We start from the raw sequence: 17210 nt of genomic DNA, 5'->3' as shown, positions 1-17210 counted from the left end.
AAAACATAATAAACGGGTAATAACCGTCAATGATTATTTTTACGATTTTTTTGTTTAATTTTTATTTCAAGTTATATTTCATTCATGTTTCACATTTTTTGTAATGCCTTTTGTGTATAAAAAAAAGTAAATAATTTTGTTCTGCATTGTATAATTGTTGCTTTCACACATTTGTTGTTCTTTGTTAAAAAATATTATTAAATTTATTGATGTCTGCGGTGAAAGTTGGAAAAGACTAACCAAATGCAACATGTAAATAGTTTAATTCATTTTTTCTTTCTCGCGGTATTTCTCATTTATTAGTTCTCATTCCTATTAGTATTACATTATAGAACATTTTATCAACTTCGCACTCAACTTCAAACCCTATTACTAGCAGGTCAACTGCTTAACAGAGATACAGCAAAACGAATTTAGTGCTGAGTTGTGAAATCAAATTAACAAATTTTTAGAAGATCTCTAACTCAGAATTGTAACAAGTCACAAGAAGTTAGTAAAAGGATTATTTAGTAGAAATGTGGTTCCACTTTGCATTTGTGGAACGAGTATTTCTGCAATCGTATCAATTTTCTTAGGCAAAAAACAAATGCAATTGTTTAGAAAAAGCGTCAATGATTTGTGTTCTCGTTAAAAAAAGTTTCATGTGATTTTTTGATTGTTAGAATAATGAAGGAGAAGAAGAAACTACAAGTTGCAAGACATGATCTTCAGGGTATGCACGTGTAGTGTAACTGTCTGTGTGTATGTTGAGTGTACCTTTGTGTTTGTCCGGAGTTCGCTTTCTAATAGTTTTTTGTTTGGTATTTTCTGGTTTTTTCTAAACAAAATGTTACTTTTTTTCGTTGAACTCCAAACGTTGCGCTGCCGGCGGAATTCCGCCGCGACCGTTCATTGGCTGCGCCAAGCGCAAAGTCATACTATACTGTAGTGGTGTCGACAGCCTCGATGCGCGCACCACCCACATCGCCTCCTACCAAAGTTCCGGCCTCTCCTACGTTTTGTGCATCTGGTTTTCCGTCCTCACCTGCACTGGCATTGGCACCAGGAGAGCTTACACTTTTCTTCGCTCCAAAATTGATCAGTTCCACGTTGACGAGAATAGTCCTAGTCTGCACAGGCGTTGCAGACTCAGCTGGCTCCGTTTTCTCAACGGAATCTCCTGTTGCGCCAGCTGGAGATATCTCGCCACCAGTGGTAATGGTAAGCGAGAGATCGTTAAGGGACTTCAACACCTTTTCCACGTCGTCCTGAGTACTGGGAACTCCGTTTCGGTTTCCAAAGTGCAGGAAACACTTTCCAATGTGTCCTAACGAGAAAGTATAGTTAGCTTGGATCCTTTAAACCAAATATCAGTGGCGTACCCTTCCAAGAAATTGACATTGGATTGCATTCACGTTTGCGGAGCTCCGACTTTAAGTCCTTCACACGAATATCACGAGACAAATTGGTCAACTTAATGCAAAAATCACTAGGTCCACGATTCTTGTTCTTCTTTGGACGACGCTCATCAGCGCCAGCCTCTTCTAACTTACGATCCTCACTCTTGGCACCTCCTTCAACACCAGACTGATCACCCTCAGACTAAAAATAACATGATTATGATTGGGATAACTTTCATACTTAAACTACTAACCTTATTTGTACGTCTGCGCCGATTGACGAAACGACCTTTCCGGCGTGGAGTGCGTTTCTGAGTGGTCTCCTAATAATTAAGGATTAAAAGTTACTCAATAGTCCTGGCAGTGTGGCGGAATCGACTTACGCCCTGCGGTTGTTCGTTGTCAGTCTGTGAAGTGGTGCGCCCTGGGTTTCCTCGCTGGAAGCGACGACGGACAGGCCCACGTCGGCGTCTATTGTTTTGATGCTGCTCCACATCGGTGTCTTCCTCCTTAAGGGATATCGATTTTCCCGCTTTCTCCTCCCTCTCCTTAAGCTGCTGAAGCACGGGCAATATTTTAAGACGGCGCTCGGACAGAAGCTCCCAGTAAATCCCATTAGGAAAAGACAAGCGTTTTGAAACGCGGATTATTTCCGAGGGCGTTGCAATGATGTCAACTGGCGTATCGTACTTCTGGAATAGATTCGGGGGCAGTGAGTCGACCACCTGGATGTCGTGAACAATTGTGACAATAACAGTCTTCGGTGTAATGGCTCCTAATTCAATAAGAAGGCCGATATCCAGATCAGCGAATCCATTTCCGCGTCCAATGCGGTAGCCCTCGCGTGACACTACGACAGAGCCAATTACCACGATGTCCAGCTTCAGGCCGCTGTCCAGTCCAATTTCCGAGCGGAACTTCTGAATATCCTGAACGCGTAGAGCCTCCTTTTTCTGCTCCTCGGTGGCATCGGCCGGCACATCTACCTTTAGGCACAGTGCAGAAGATTCACGGGTGCTGGGCAAGTAAACAGACTTGTCGGCCAGCAACGCCAGTTCCTTAAACTCATGCAAAGCGCGATCGATGTTTACCTTGATGTGCTCTGCAATACGGAGGAAAGGAATAAATGGTGCACTGAAAACAGGGCTATGCTCCTCTCTTACGTGCTTTCTTAAATTCCTCCTCGTTGACAAACAAGGCAGCAGCCTTATCGGCACCCACGAACGAAGGAATTCGGTTGAATATGTTGTTGAACCCAATGCCAACCTTGCCCTCTTGGATCTTTTTCCAGGTCTGCACGCGCAGCGAGCGCTTTGTGGGCTCTATGGGCTGAGCTGTAACAAGGCATGGTTGTTAAAATAAAATTTGTTGTAATCTTTATACACACATCTATTATTGTGCTTACATTAAATTCCTCAAATCTAACATTTGTAGATGACTAAAACAAACATGTTTTAGTTTAATGGAGCAGTGAGCTCACAACATACCAAGCTGTCTCGCACTTGTGTTAGTGATTAAGAACTACATATGTATGTTTAGCTCGCCTTCCTTAAATGAAGTACTTGTAGCTTAACCCCCATCCTCAAGCAATTTATAAACCGGAGCAGACCTGTAAGTTCGATATTGTGCGGATGCAACCGATTCCCAAACTCGCACATGTTGATTCTTGTTAGGGGAGGATGATTGTGCAAGTGCAAATCAAATATGCTGAATCGCTCCCAGCCGCGGGCACTATCGACTGTAATGAACCGGTGTTATCACACCAGTTGGCGCTGGACTAATAGTGATACCGCGGCTGATACACCGGTTTTCACGCCCAGCAATCAGATGTGAAATTGGCCAAACACCAGCAAACTTCGGCTCGTATCATTGAAAACAAATCGAGTCAGCAGGGTTACCACCTATGCTAGTTCTAGAACACACCTTACATGCATGTGTGTGCGCTTGTCGAAAAAAATGGAGTGTATAATGGCCGGTAAAACTATTTCGGCCGTCTTTCTTAGCGGTTTTCTTGTTGAACCAAATTGAGAACCCAAATATCGATATTAAAGCATACCACAATACGTCGGCAACACTTCGACACTCACACACTCGCACGCACACATTTCTCGGCGATGAGCGCATCGAGTCGCAAATTTCTCAATTAATATGTATGCGTGCGAGCAATGCCGTGCGTGTGTAGTGGTTGCGGGCCGCGGGGTCGAAAACGGGCGGGCGAATTGACACTGCGAGCACAGAATCTTAAAATCGGCCAAGAGCACCGAAAATGATTCATTTCACTTTTTGTAATTGTGTGTAGAATGCACGGAAAGATGACGTAATTAGTGTCAACAACAAGCAACTTCGACGTTTCGGCAACTCTTATTTACAGCTAGGGTCTCCTAGAATAAATATGGCGGAATCTGACAATTTTCTGCTTCTACCTCCGCACTTAGAAAATGGCCGAATCGTGCAACTGCCCCTCTCGAACATGAGGACTCACCTTGTATGACAAAGGCTGGCGAAGCGCGGCACAAAATATTTATGAAGTCACCAGCACTCGCGAGAATTACATGCAATTTTCAGACGCCCGGGCGGGCGGACGGGGTAGTAGAGGAGGCCACTTACTTGTCGAAGACACCTCCTGCGCGGTGTTTGCGCCGTTCTCCGCGGCGACAGCGGGAGCTGCGTTGCTTTGGTCCTCCATCGAATCGCTTGCCAGTTGTGTCTTAGTTCTGTTCACAATATTTTCCGTCTCAGGCTACGGCTACACAGTTCACAGTTCACAAGCAACGTCTACCGTTCTCCGCTGGCTTCCAACAAACCACGTTTGAAAATTGACGTTTCTCTGGTGACGTAAAAAAACATCGCAGTGGCGATACATCGATACATTTCGTATAGAGTTGCCTGCGATGGTTCGCTTTTTGAGCAAACTAGCTTTTTTACCGCTGCTTTAGCTAGAAATAATATAAAAGTTATTAATCTGAGTTTCTACACGCCGCGGAAAAATTTCCTGGGATCTACATGCAAGTATTTTTTCCGCTTGAAGTGTTAGGACCTGTCCGAAAATGGTCAAACGATTTTGTATTGCATTGTATTACAAAATTAAGGAAATAAAAAATTTATATGTGAACTTTAGTTTAGTTTTTATATACATATGTATAGGTAACTATATATATGCAACTGATGTTTCCATGTCCATTCTAACGCTCAGAACTGCAACGCGCACACTTTTGTTGTTGAAAATTGAAAAAATTTATAAAAATTTACAAGACCAATACAAAAATGAAAAAAGATCAAAACATTTTTCAAAAGTGTGGGCGTGGCAGATTTGTGCGGTTTGTGGGCGTTAGAGTGGGCGTGGCAGCATGATTCGACAAATTTGCGCTGCGTCTATGTCCCTGGAGTCTGTATGCTTAATCTCAACTTTCTTGCTTTTGTAGTTCCTGAGATCTCGACGTTCATACGGACAGACAGACGGACGGACAGACGGACATGACCAAATCGACTCCGCTATTGATCCTGATCAAGAATATATATACTTTACATGGTCGGAAACGCTTCCTTCTGCCTGTTACATGCTTTTTAACGAATCTAGTATACCCTTTTACTCTACGAGTAACAGGTATAACAATTAAAATACCTACGACTTTAGAAATATAGTCGTAATTCTGTTTATTTTAAAAACTACCGCTATTTACAGTAAATAATGTTAAAGTATTTATTTATATTTATAAAGACCCAAAACGTGATAGGTAACCAACGCAGAAATCATCGTATGGCCTGTGACATGTGCAATGGGGTAACCATTAGGGTAAGCTCTGCGTCCTTTAAATTGGCCCCACGCAAATTTGCCTCCTGCAAGTCGCTGCCCGAAAGATTGCATTTTTCCAGATCGGCACCCGCTAAGACCGCAGCTCGCAAATTACAGTTCTTCATATTCGCGTTTTTTAAATTTGCCACACGTAAGTTAACACCGGCCATGTTGCTGCTTTCCAGGCATGCTCCTTTGAGGTTAACACCCTCAAGATTGGTTCGAACTCCGGTTGGGTCTTCGAAATTACACCCACGCAGATTGGCACCTTCCTGAAAAATTAGACAGGTTACCCTTTTCTTAGCCTAGTTGGATGGCTTATGAGTCTTTTAAGAATAGAAAAAATGAATCTAAAGAACAATGGCTGTTGTTAACACTAGTTGCACAAATGAAGTGTTAATTTAATGTCGTTTGGCAGGGCTTACCATATTCGCGCAAAGTCCCCGAACTGACACTAGTTGGGCACATTCCAAGTTGGCGTACTGGAGATCCGCCCGTTCAAGACAGCAGTAGTTAAGATTGGTGTGGGACAAATTGCAGTGCGACATGTTGGCATACTGCAGAGCGAAAGGAATAGTATTTAGAATAATTATTGGCTATAAGTTAAAACATCTATTGGCCTTTCTATCCTATAATATTACACTCTATTTTCAATCAGCAGACTATTAATAAGCTTCAAGCACACAGCTAAGACGGTTAAAAATATATGGCTAGATTATATAGGCTGTTGACTAAAATATCTCGGGACAAAAATATCCCCTTTTCTGAGTAGCAAACTACTGACTTAAACTACATGCTCTCTCCAAAGGTATTAAAAAGGTGTCGTTATACGCGGTTGAAAAGATTTAAAATATCGTATGATAAGACGTAAAAAATTAAAATTTTTTCAGGATTGGTAGGCAGTACATTAAGAATTTCGCTAGTGCACACCTTAAAGTTAATGTTTCGAAAATCTAGCTTTCGTAGATCGGCCCCGGACAGATTAACGCCCTGAAAGCGCAGCTCCGTTATCACAGAGGTCTGAATAATGGCCTTGATGACGTCGTTGCGAGTTAATGGTCTGTCCACCAGCGGCGTCTCCTGCTGTCCCAGACGTTCCTCTAAATGGGTGACGAGCGAAAAGATTCCAAAGAACCGCGCCTCCTCCAAAACGCCCATCACACTGATGTTCGAATCGCAGACGAATTGGCCATGGCGAAGATAATTGATGATCGGCTCGAAATAATGAGGACTCCGATCAATTAGGAATGCTCCCTGCTCGTCCCTCTCGCTCGGCATCATGCTGCCATCTTGCAGGAACATCCTAGCAAGCATTGAATCCGGTTCTCTGCCCACCAGGGTGTCGATGGTAGTAGCGTAGATTTGTCCACCCACATTCAGTTTGACCCAACGATTGGGAGCAAAACCGCTGGCGGCAACAAGATTTCCGGATACCGGTGCGGGTTTGTCTATCCTGGCTACGGAACCACTCTTCTTCAGATCACTATTCATTTGATATGGAAATTTAAAAATATTCCACAATGGCAATTCTCAGCTGCTGTATTTTCCCGTTCTCCCCCCAACTTTCCATAGGAGTCATCAACTAGGCCTGTTCACACGAGGCCGCAACAGCACCAGCGTTATATACATTAGTTGTTGTGTGAACCTTGAACATTTGGTCAATTTAGCTTAACGTTTTCGTTACATTTAACGAAGAATTTTATTAGCTCAAAATCAATAAGGATCAGAAAACTGGATAAGTTTTATCTTATTACTGCCCATAAGCCAATAAAATATTTTCATTCGAAATTTAATATCCGTATAACAAAAAATATAAGTTGATTTACAACAACGCAAAACTATAATGGAAGAATTTACAGATGTGGTAAAACATTGAAAAATTTCAAATCTTTGTTAGCAATGGGCAAGCAGAAAACTATCAATGTATTCTTATAAATGTATTTTAAATTAGGTTGTCTAAAAGTGTGAACCCTATTATTTTCACACAAGGCACCTGTGCAAAGAGTGTAATATTTGGTAATCGACATCGAAAGTCCGTCATCGGGAAGCTGATATATGTAAATACAAAATAAATTATACATTTTAGCTTTCAATTAGTCGGAAAGGTCGCTTAAAGCGTACGAAACAACATAACAAACAGCCAAATGTCTGCCGCCGAAACAGGTGCAATAGCCAGCGGCAGTGCCGTGTTCACAGGGCAGCGCGGTGTCAGCAGAGTGCTTGCCAAGTTGTCCCAGTCTCTGGCAGGAGGAGAATTCTATGAAGCGCATATGATGTATAGGACGCTGTATTTTCGGTACCCTATTTGTATAAGGCGTGCGAGGAAATGTAATCCAATAAAATATTATTTTCCTTAGATACACGGCACAGAAACGCTATCAGGACTGCCTAAATCTGCTCTTTGATGGAGCACAGCAGCTTATTGCCAAGGAGCAGGAAAGCAGCGCGGCTGACCTGTGCCTCCTTCTGCTGGACACGTTAGAGAAGCGAGGACCGCAGGCGGAAGATACCGACAATTTCCTGTGGGTTCCACGCCTCGGAGCCTTGATCCGCGGACTTAACGCCAGTACTGTGGAGCGCGAAACTCTTATTGTGAGTCTCTGACGATATTACTCGCGACGTGTGGCGATAATGAGGTATTTCCTTTTAGCAACGGACCATTAAGTGGAGCACGGCCCTGCATGGCCAGTATGGCCACCCGGTGCTCCATAAGTTAATTGCGCACGTGTTTTGGACCGAGGGCAACATTGAGTCGGCTCGCCACCACTATCTACTCTGCCAGGATGGCAGCCTTTGTGGGCGAGTGCTAATTGAGATTAGCCAGAGCAGGGGTTTCCAGGGCGAGGTAGATTTGTTCCTGGTGCAAGCAGTGCTGCAGCAGCTATCCCTCAAGGATCGAAAAACTGCAGAGGACACATTCACTGAGTACACACGCTACCACGGAAAGCTGCTTAAGCATGAGTACCCCTACCAGGAACCGCTGGTCAACTTCTTGTACTTCCTTTTTCGCCTTATTGACGCGAAGCTTGTGGCTGGGTTTCGGGCCTTACGCAAGTTGTACGATCCATCCCTAAAGCGCGACACATCTTTTTTAAAGTACGTGGCCAAGATTGGTGTGCTGTATTTCGACGAGGAGCCGGAGCCTGCCCATTCTGGTCCGCCCGGCTTGGGCGGAATGTTTGGTGACATATTTAATCGCCTAATGGCTGGCTTTGATGAAGATGATGTGGAAGAACATGACACGACGCAGAGGCGGCAAAACGAGAATAACGAACTGGAATAGCATCCACTTGAGTTATGACGCGTAGCGGAGAAGGACCCTCTGGTTGCTGCTCTTTTGGGTTGCTATAATGAAGTTCTTTGCCACAAAGTCATCGTGCTGTGTTTGTTATAATTTAAAAGCGCTGTATGCAAAATAATTTTAAATAAAAGAAAAAAAATAATTCAACCAAAACCGCGCGTTAAAAAAAAAAAAAAAAAAAACAATTTCCCAAAATGTTGTTTTTTTTTTTAAGTAATAGTGCGGTGCGGTGCGGTGCGATTCGTCACAACGTGGACGGCCGTCCGCAGTAATAAGAACAAAATTTTAACCTAGAAGAATATGTTTTCTATAGGGTCCAATATGCATCCCTCTAATTGTGGCATGTGTTTTTTTTTGTCAAATATAGTATACCCAAAATGTTTTCGTAGAATATCTGTGTAATGAGTTCCCTCAATAAAAAATCATTAAATATCGTGTATAAAATAAACTAAATAAAATTAAATAACGGCTTCTTGTATATATTCTATATTAAACAAGTCAGTTGTCGCTTCTCAACACGTTATTCCCTTGGCAATCCAATTTCCAATTTCAACTTATGATTCATCTCCGTTATTATTCTGTATTATCGACGAAAGGTTCAGTGAGGTTGTTCTTTGGGAGGTAACAGAGTAGGGTTAATATTTTAAGTCAGTGTTGGAACAGATAGAAAATTCAAATCCGTTGAATCTTTTATAAGTAGGCAGACTGTTTTTTAAAAATATACAACATATTTAAGGGGTTCTCCTTCTGGAATCCCCCACTTAAAAATAACACTACTTATTCCCAAAGTAGTATTTTATGTTGCGATATCAGCGAAAGTGTGACCGAAGCTAGGGTAAATTGAAGACGACCTGAAAAACTCAACCTGGGATCTGGTCCCTTCAAAAAATCATCGAAATTGCCCTGGTAGAAAAAATCAGATCTGGTTTATTTAGTTAGTTTTATTTTTGTTGGACCATCCGAAATAAAAGTTAAGAAGACACAATCCTAACCCAAAAAGGCCAATTAGCGCACAAAAACGCCTAGTGAAAGCAAGGTAAGCAGTACCTAAATATCGGTCCCCAGTGCATGGGATAAACATAAAACATGGTGTTATATTTTCAGCGAAATGCCCGACAAAGCTGCAGCGCCCTCTGTGGTCTGTGCGGCGCCTGCAGTACCAGTCGGGGAGGGCCACACCACGATGATTGTTCCATCTGCTTCAGCGAACAATGCCGCTGATGTTTCCACTGCCGTCCAGGTGGGTGTCGATGGGGGGGAGGCGGAACGCTGCTGCTGGATCTGCTTTGCCACCGATGAGGATAACCGCCTGGCGGCGTGGGTTAAGCCCTGCCAGTGCCGGGGAACCACCAAGTGGGTACACCAGAGCTGCCTCTACCGTTGGATCGATGAAAAAACCCAGAAGGGTAACGCTCTACGCACTGTTTCGTGCCCGCAATGCCAAACGGAGTATATCATAGTGTTCCCCCAGATGGGCAAGTTTGGAGGTGCATTAGAGGCGATAGATAACCTCATCAAGCGCCTGAGCCCCTTCCTGGCGGCTGGCTTCTTCGTGGGCTCGCTATACTGGACAGCAGTTACTTACGGAGCAGTAACATTCTTACAGGTACAACTTATGAATTTCAATGAATTGTCATGCTAAGCGAATTCGCCGTCCGTAGATTGTCGGACATGAGCACGGCATGTCCATCATGGAGGCCGGAGATCCGCTCGTTCTCCTTATTGGGCTGCCGGCGATTCCAGTAGGGCTTGTGCTTGGTCGATTGATTCGCTGGGAGGATGCATTGCTGCGCCTTATTCGAAACCGCGGAACGGTGGTGCGAAAGTTTCCTTTTGTAAGCCTTATTTATCCGAACCTGTAAGTGTATCGACAATGTCAGGGTCAGCAAGCTTTTAATACTTTACCTTTAAACAGTAGCCAAGAAGAGGATCAGCAAAACATCACCAATCCGGCCACACCTGCTCTCTCTGACCCCGTCTCGGCCACGCGGGTCTTCTGCGGGGCTCTCTTGCTGCCCACCATATCGTCAATCGTCGGACGTATTCTCTTTGACACCGTGGATAACACATTGCATCGCACTCTGCTTGGAGGTCTTACCTTTATAACGGTCAAAGGAATCCTAAAAATTTATTTGAAGCAGAAGCAATACGGACGCCGAAAGAAGCGCCGAATTGTGGACTACACGGAGGAAAATATTCGCAACTTCATGCATCGCAACAATAATAACTCGGCAGGGACGGCGCGACAGGATAGGCAGCCCGAGCAAAGGCCAGCGCCTCCAGCACAGCGAGTGGACGCTGTAATCACGCGACAACGCGGTGATAGTGGCGGTAGCGTTGTCTAGAAGTAATTGGTGTCTCATCAAATTTGTAGGGCCAACTGTTTTCTACGAGTTAACGTTTGTTTTATGTTAATTGTTTTATCTCTTGCACTTTCAAAACACTTGCATGACCACCTAATTAAGGTGAACCTAATTTTTGCTGTGTCTGCAGATAACAAAGCTAAATTAATTGTTGAAGTACACTATGTGTAATTGCCGGAAAATAGATGTATATTAAAACTAGACGCTGACTAGCCCTGGAGAATAAATGGTGAAAAAACCGGTATTTCCTTGCGTAGGTCTAACATTGAAATAGAAGATAAAGGATTTATATTTGTACATGCTTCCACTCATTTGAATTTATACGTTGCCCTTTTTGTAAATAAAAAATACCCTCGGCTGTGGGTGAGTTATAACCATTATGTATAACTTACAGAAAATCTGTATAGTTTAGTATTGTTTTGTTCTCAATATTTTTGTAGTGCAGAGCTCATTCATTGCTCATTAGATAAAAGCCTATCCGAACGAATTTGCGCCAGTTCTGTCTGCAGGTGCTGGTTCCAAAGGTGGAACAAGGTGGTGCGTTTACTAAATCCACTAAGCCATCTGCACTGCCGAGTCACTGAGAATCGTGATAATAACTCCGCACAGTAGCCGCCTGGCTGGTCTTTACCTAGAAGATGTGTGTTTTTGGATCTGACCAGTTTGCCTGATTTTTATACATCACATACATCACATTACTTTAACTTGGCTTCGATGTTTGAACGGCAAGCGATTCATTATGTGAAAAGGTGTTCAGTTTGGCGTATGCGTATAGTAGCAAAAGCGAATACGAAATATACTGTTAGAGAACTGTCCAAAGTGAACGCTACAAAAAACGATCTAATCATTTATAATTGTTAGCAAGTGCTTGTTTGTTCTGTCTATTTGCGCTTATCATCGGGAACATAAGTAAAATACGTGTGTGCATTTGGTAGATAGGCTAAAGTGCGATGACTGATCAAAATTCCGCAACAACGCCAGTCAGATGCCCTTCTAATTACCAATTTAATGCATGTGTGAATTCTCCAAGACAATAAATTAACCATTCTGAAATTCCATTTTTAAAACTAAGCGAAAAAGTTTGAATAGCCATTGAAAATATATATGACAAATGTCTTACTTTTTAGCCAGTTCACGTCTTGGTCAGGGTGTAGAATAAGTTTACGAGTTAAGTTTGCTATAAGCCAATACATATCGCTTACTCTTGTCATACACATACAAAAATATAGTACCAGTGACCTGTGATGCCGGTTTAGCTTTTGACTACGACTTGATAAAGCACATATGTACCACTGGAATGGTAATTAGTAAAGTAAGTTATTAAAAAATTTAAATTTGTTGGCTGATTCTTTTTGCTTAGTTACTATTTATGTATGTTCTCTTTAATTACTTATATTTATACCCGTTACTCGAGTACTCGAGTAAAAGGGTATACTAGATACGTTGAAAAGAATGTTACAGGCCTTCCTTCTGTTTCCGACTATATAAAGTATATATATTCTTAATCAGGACCAATAGCCGAGTCGATCTGGCCCTGTCCGTCTGTCCGTCTATATGAACGTCGAGATCTCAGGAACTGTAAAAGCAAGAAGGTTGAGATTAAGCATACAGATTCTAGGGATATAGACGCAGCGCAAGTTTGTTGACCAATGTTGCTACGCCCACAAACCTTCCAAAACGGCTTTGCACACACTTTTCAAAAATGTGTTGATATATTTTTTATAAGTTTTGAAAATTTCTATCGATTTGTAGGACAACTTTTTGCCACGGCCACAAACCGCCCAAAGCTGCTTCGCCCACACTTTTAACAAAGGTTTTGATATTTTTTAAGTTTTTTATTTATCATGTAAATTTCTATCGATTTGCTACGCCCACCCTAAAGCCTTCAAACCGACCTAAACTGTTACGTCCACACTGTTGAAAAATGTTTTGATATTTTGTACATTTTTGTTAGTTGTGTAAATTTCTCTCGATTTTCCAAAAAACTTTTTGCCACGCCCACTCTAACGCCCAAAAACCGAAAAAAAACTGCTAGTGTCGAAGTCTCTCCTTCGCATTTCCAATAGCTGAGTAACGGGTATCAGATAGTTAGGGAACTCGACTATATCGTTCTATCTTTTTCTTGCTTAAATTTCTGTAGTCACAAAAAAACCCTTATTGACGAGGTCAAAAACAAGCTCTCTCAATATTCGAAACTTCTGATGTCACGAATAATAAATAATCCCCTCTTGACTTTATAAATATACTTTATAAAATGTACTTATTTGTCAGGCTTTATCAAAATATCTACTTAATGCCGAATAAGTACATTTTATGCAATACCTCGTGTATATACTTATACATATGGTAGTCAATGAACGTTACATTCCTTGTGCGCTTCGTCACTACGCGAACAGGCGTCCAAAGTGATATGTAGTAACTTTTATAAATTAACGTTCTAAATAAAAAAAATTAATACAATATTAATTTACCCTCGAAATGGCACTAAACACCTAAAAACATACTACTCCATTTACAGATTGTTCATTGCAATTCACTGGTAAATGTCTATATCAATAGGTGGATTCGGTCATCACTGGCGGGACAATCCAAATTCACATACATATGTATATTGGCGTGTGTTTTGCGGTTGTGTGGCCTGGATCACCTGTTTAGGCTTTCAGGAGCAAATTCACATGTTCTGGATCTGCGGTGGAAACATCTTTTCAACATTACTCCATCGGTTGTTTTTTGCGACTGAGTGCCGTAGCGGGATTCGGCGTCGGGTGGTTGTAATTTGGCTTGTTTGCTGGCAAAGGCAGCAGTCGCAGACCACAAGCTCGACGGGAACCACACGCGACGGCATTGGATGCGGACTAGCTTTGGCCGCCACGAACGCAATCAAAACAAAAGACTTCCAAACCGGTAGAAGTGCGAGTTCGACTATTGCCCTGTGTTTTGTCTTATCAGTTGCAGTATCAATATCAGAACCACCATTCGCAGCGGCCAAAAAAGAACGGATCCGAACTTATTCAATTTGGAGTTGGTCGTCCCCCAGGCACCATGAGCAAAGCCAAATCAGCCGCCCACGAGCCGACGATCCACTACCTGGACAGCGTGCTAAGCGAGGAGGAAAAGAGGTGCTCCTACGGCCATCAGTGGCGCAATATTTCCATTTCCCGATCCGGACGCTTTCGTTCGAAGAACAAAAAGCGGGATGCGGTCGACGGAAAGTTCTTCGACGCCGGATCAGGATCTCTGCAGGACATCGAGAAGGTGTGCCACTGCGCTTTTCCGCTTTTTCATTATCGTACCTATACACCATACCATTTTACTTGATAGAACCCATATCTAACAAACACTAAGTGAGCAGCCCGTTTTGCGAACTGCGTTCGTGATTTTCGGGTGTGAGTTGTGTATCTGTGTATCTCTAGTTCATTAGTATTGGTCGCAACAAAGTTAGGAATACTGTGTATGTGTGTGTTGGAATACTAAGTGGTGCATCAAAAATGGTCGTATAGGAAACAAAATTGGCCTTTCTTTTGGCAATGAAGAATATAAATAAACGATTTTGTAAGTCGATTCTGTAAAGTTGAAAACACCATAATTTCAGTTATGAAGACGTCCAGTGTAAATGTGATTGTTTTAGTATATATAACTATATATGTACGTATGAATTATGTTCCCAAACTTTTCCGAGGACCCATGATATTTCAACCAATAATCTCGTATACTCGTTATACTCGTTAACCGTAGAGTAAACGAATATACTAGATTCGCTGATCAGGATCTGTCCGTATGAACGTCTCGATCTCAGGAACTATAAATGGTAGAAGACATAGGCACAGCGCAAGTTTGTTTCCAAATGTTGCCACGCCCACAAATTGTTTAAAAATGCCACGCCCACACTTTTGAAAATATATTGGATACTTTTTTATTTTTTATATGTCTTGTAAATTTCTATCGATTTGCCAAATAACTTTTTACCACCCCCACTAACGATCACAAACTTCTACTGATATTCCAGAACATTTTTAATTTCTCGTTCGCACATGCATTAGCGTAGTAACGAGTATCTGATAGTCGGGGAACAGCATAGCAATCTCTCTTGTTTTGTTATTTGCCCTGGGGTGCAATAGATTGAAAAGATAATTTATTATTTATTTGACTTAAAATAATTAGCAAAACTCAAGATTTGTTCCTTCAAAAAAATTAGAGAATTAAATTAAACAAGAGAGAACGCAATCGTCAAGTTCCCCGACTATCTAATACCCGTTACTCAGCTATTGGAAGTGCGCAGAAGAGTCTTCCACACTGACAGTTTTTGGCGGTTTGTGGGCGTAAGATCGTAAACGCTTCCTTCTACCTGTGACATACTTTTCAACGAATCTAGTATACCCTTTTACTCTACGAGTAACGGGTATAAAAATTGAAATCTGCTGCGTTTGATACGCAAGTACAAAAAAAAAGAATTATTGCATACTAAATTTAATAAATATGTAATGGTTCAGAAGAAATAAGGTGAAATAGGCACAAAATTGGAGATAATGGGTATTTTGAGATTAATTTTAAAATAATATATCTGAAAACTAAAATTAAAACAGTTAACTTTAACAGTAAGTTAGACGGTGCGTGTGCTTGTGTGTTTTAAAACATTTGCTTTGCTCGATACAGAAAACTTTAGGTCTACCGCTTTCGAAAAATCTCGGAACCTCTGAAGCTATAGACTTGTTCTATATGTTGTTTCCAAATATTATCTGTGCTTTTCAAACAGATAAACTGATTTCCGGAAAATCGGAATAGTGATTCTTTAAAAATGAATCGCTATGTAGCTCTTTTATATACACTCAATTACGTCAGACTTCACATTTAAAACTTATTAAGCAAAAAAAAGGACCAATTTTCCGCAGTTCGGAACCACTAGCCCTTTTTGAGCGCCCAAGTGAAATAAAAAAAACAAGAGAGAACGCTATAGTCGAGTTCCTCGACTATCTGATACCCGTTACTCAGCTAGTGAAAGTGCGAAGGAGAGTCTTCAACACTGACAGTTTTTGGCGGTTTGTGGGCGTTAGAGTGGGCGTGGCAAAAAGTTTTTTGGCAAATCGATAGAAATTTACAAGACCAATAAAAAAATGAAAAAATATTAAAACATTTTTCAAAATTGTGGGCGTGGCAGTTTTGTGCGGTTTGTGGGCGTGGCAACATGAATCGACAAACTTGCGCTGCTTCTATGTCTCTGGAGTCTGTATGCTTAATCTCAACTTTCTAGCTTTTGTAGTTCCTGAGATCTCGACGTTCATACGGACGGACAGACGGACATGGCCAGATCGACTCTGCTATTGATCCTGATCAAGAATATATATACTTTATATGGTCGGAAACGCTTCCTTCTTCCTGTTACATACTTTTTAACGTATCTAGTATACCCTTTTACTCTACGAGTAACGGGTATAATAAATTCGATTAGTATAGCAGAGCAAATGGTATACCAAATTCGTTTAAAAATATTTTACTGGTAGAAGAGTTTCCAACCAAATAAAGACGAGTCGATATAGCCATGTCTGTCTATACGTATAAAAGTCGAGATTTCGGAATAAAAGAAAGCATGCAGATTCTTTGACTTGCCCGATTCTATCGACATGCTAAAAACATATAGGTCACCCCCACTCTAACGCCGACAAAAAGCTGACGCGCCCACGTTATTTAAAAATGTTTGGTGTTTTATCTGTGTTATGTTCATGTGTTTGTTTATTTAAAAGGTATTCAAATACTTACCTTCAATGGGAAGTTTTGAAACTATGTTAATGAGAAGACCTATTAAAATGTCATATTTTAAAATAGATAGTTTAAAATGATTTCTACTGAAAATCAAGAAATAGAAAAATTAAAATTTCTTTGTTAGAATCTAATTAATGAGTATTTGTTTTTTAAGGTCTCAAATTGCACTTCGAAAAGCGCATTGAACAAGAGCATTGCCTCTTCGACAGGACCGATGACGTCTCCAGTTCAGCAGGCAAGAAGCCAACGGGACCAGCCTGAGAGTTTTAAAAGTGTTTCCGAAACGAATTTGTAGAGCTATATAAGGTTTTTTCATTACGTATCATCCAAATGTATATAAACTAGCACGGCGCCTTTTTTATCAGACTGAGAGGACAAAGAAAATAAAAAGCGGTAAGATAGTGAACTTATTGCACTACAGGTTTTATATGCAGGGCATACTTAGGAATAAGTCTCATATGAGCACTTTCTCTTTATGCTTAGATTAATTGTACTTAAATAAAATTTAAATATTTGACATTCTAGCTTGCATAGATTGTAAGGGATTAAAACGTGATAAATGCACTAATAATTATGCATATTTTTTAAGTTTGTTTGAAAGCAACTACATAAAATAA

General features: G+C 41.3%; 5 protein-coding genes and 1 long non-coding RNA gene across 8 annotated transcripts; 3 read left to right on the top strand and 3 right to left on the bottom strand.

Moving 5' to 3' along the window:
- Positions 1-33: 33 nt before the first annotated feature.
- Positions 34-4209, bottom strand: LOC120451156 (methenyltetrahydrofolate synthase domain-containing protein). Its single transcript, XM_039634590.2, has 6 exons — positions 3987-4209; positions 2543-2713; positions 1763-2481; positions 1634-1702; positions 1362-1581; positions 34-1306 (listed from the first exon to the last, which is right to left on the bottom strand). Exons 1-6 carry the CDS (start codon positions 4063-4065, stop codon positions 918-920), a joined length of 1647 nt encoding a protein of 548 aa, XP_039490524.1. The 5' UTR covers positions 4066-4209; the 3' UTR covers positions 34-917.
- Positions 4210-5016: 807 nt separating this feature from the next.
- LOC120453555 (BTB/POZ domain-containing protein KCTD9) lies at positions 5017-6747 on the bottom strand. Its single transcript, XM_039638308.2, has 3 exons — positions 6103-6747; positions 5598-5729; positions 5017-5444 (listed from the first exon to the last, which is right to left on the bottom strand). Exons 1-3 carry the CDS (start codon positions 6661-6663, stop codon positions 5130-5132), a joined length of 1008 nt encoding a protein of 335 aa, XP_039494242.1. The 5' UTR covers positions 6664-6747; the 3' UTR covers positions 5017-5129.
- A 439-nt stretch (positions 6748-7186) lies between these two features.
- On the top strand, positions 7187-8626 carry LOC120453471 (Golgi to ER traffic protein 4 homolog). The gene is made up of 3 exons (XM_039638200.2): positions 7187-7468; positions 7530-7764; positions 7823-8626. The coding sequence occupies exons 1-3, from the start codon at positions 7317-7319 to the stop codon at positions 8453-8455; spliced, it is 1020 nt and encodes a 339-aa protein (XP_039494134.1). The 5' UTR covers positions 7187-7316; the 3' UTR covers positions 8456-8626.
- A 545-nt stretch (positions 8627-9171) lies between these two features.
- Positions 9172-11216, top strand: LOC120451605 (E3 ubiquitin-protein ligase MARCHF5). 2 transcript variants are annotated; one of them, XM_039635439.2, is made up of 4 exons: positions 9172-9509; positions 9578-10079; positions 10135-10331; positions 10392-11216. In XM_039635439.2, exons 2-4 carry the CDS (start codon positions 9582-9584, stop codon positions 10816-10818), a joined length of 1122 nt encoding a protein of 373 aa, XP_039491373.1. In that variant the 5' UTR covers positions 9172-9509; positions 9578-9581; the 3' UTR covers positions 10819-11216. The 2 variants fall into 2 exon arrangements, with proteins under 2 accessions (XP_039491373.1, XP_039491372.1); XM_039635438.2 differs by having other exon boundaries at positions 9177-9509; positions 10389-11216.
- LOC120451607 lies at positions 11195-12122 on the bottom strand. The gene is made up of 2 exons (XR_005616398.2): positions 11526-12122; positions 11195-11467 (listed from the first exon to the last, which is right to left on the bottom strand). It is a non-coding gene; the product is annotated as an uncharacterized LOC120451607 (long non-coding RNA).
- A 1361-nt stretch (positions 12123-13483) lies between these two features.
- On the top strand, positions 13484-16896 carry LOC120451606. 2 transcript variants are annotated; one of them, XM_039635440.2, is made up of 3 exons: positions 13484-13740; positions 13804-14091; positions 16748-16896. In XM_039635440.2, exons 2-3 carry the CDS (start codon positions 13879-13881, stop codon positions 16886-16888), a joined length of 354 nt encoding a protein of 117 aa, XP_039491374.1. In that variant the 5' UTR covers positions 13484-13740; positions 13804-13878; the 3' UTR covers positions 16889-16896. The 2 variants fall into 2 exon arrangements, with proteins under 2 accessions (XP_039491374.1, XP_043862248.1); XM_044006313.1 differs by having other exon boundaries at positions 13486-14091.
- Positions 16897-17210: the final 314 nt, after the last annotated feature.

This window comes from Drosophila santomea, chromosome 3R (assembly GCF_016746245.2).
Source record: "Drosophila santomea strain STO CAGO 1482 chromosome 3R, Prin_Dsan_1.1, whole genome shotgun sequence".
NCBI lineage: Eukaryota > Metazoa > Arthropoda > Insecta > Diptera > Drosophilidae > Drosophila > Drosophila santomea.
This window is presented reverse-complemented; position numbering and strand designations above follow the sequence as displayed.

Coding starts and splice junctions, on each gene's coding strand:
- LOC120451156 (XM_039634590.2), bottom strand. CDS start 4,065: ATGGAGGACCAAAGCAACGCAGCTCCCGCTGTCGCCGCGGAGAACGGC. Junction 2,714..3,986: donor GCAGGAGGTGTCTTCGACAA/GTAAGTGGCCTC, acceptor GCCTTGTTACAG/CTCAGCCCATAGAGCCCACA. Junction 1,582..1,633: donor GGCGCAGACGTACAAATAAG/GTTAGTAGTTTA, acceptor TGTTATTTTTAG/TCTGAGGGTGATCAGTCTGG.
- LOC120453555 (XM_039638308.2), bottom strand. CDS start 6,663: ATGAATAGTGATCTGAAGAAGAGTGGTTCCGTAGCCAGGATAGACAAA. Junction 5,730..6,102: donor TTCGAAACATTAACTTTAAG/GTGTGCACTAGC, acceptor TTCGCTCTGCAG/TATGCCAACATGTCGCACTG. Junction 5,445..5,597: donor GGGGACTTTGCGCGAATATG/GTAAGCCCTGCC, acceptor CTAATTTTTCAG/GAAGGTGCCAATCTGCGTGG.
- LOC120453471 (XM_039638200.2), top strand. CDS start 7,317: ATGTCTGCCGCCGAAACAGGTGCAATAGCCAGCGGCAGTGCCGTGTTC. Junction 7,469..7,529: donor TATAGGACGCTGTATTTTCG/GTACCCTATTTG, acceptor TATTTTCCTTAG/ATACACGGCACAGAAACGCT. Junction 7,765..7,822: donor TGGAGCGCGAAACTCTTATT/GTGAGTCTCTGA, acceptor ATTTCCTTTTAG/CAACGGACCATTAAGTGGAG.
- LOC120451605 (XM_039635438.2), top strand. CDS start 9,582: ATGCCCGACAAAGCTGCAGCGCCCTCTGTGGTCTGTGCGGCGCCTGCA. Junction 10,080..10,134: donor GAGCAGTAACATTCTTACAG/GTACAACTTATG, acceptor CGCCGTCCGTAG/ATTGTCGGACATGAGCACGG. Junction 10,332..10,388: donor AGCCTTATTTATCCGAACCT/GTAAGTGTATCG, acceptor ACCTTTAAACAG/TAGCCAAGAAGAGGATCAGC.
- LOC120451606 (XM_039635440.2), top strand. CDS start 13,879: ATGAGCAAAGCCAAATCAGCCGCCCACGAGCCGACGATCCACTACCTG. Junction 14,092..16,747: donor CTCTGCAGGACATCGAGAAG/GTGTGCCACTGC, acceptor TTGTTTTTTAAG/GTCTCAAATTGCACTTCGAA.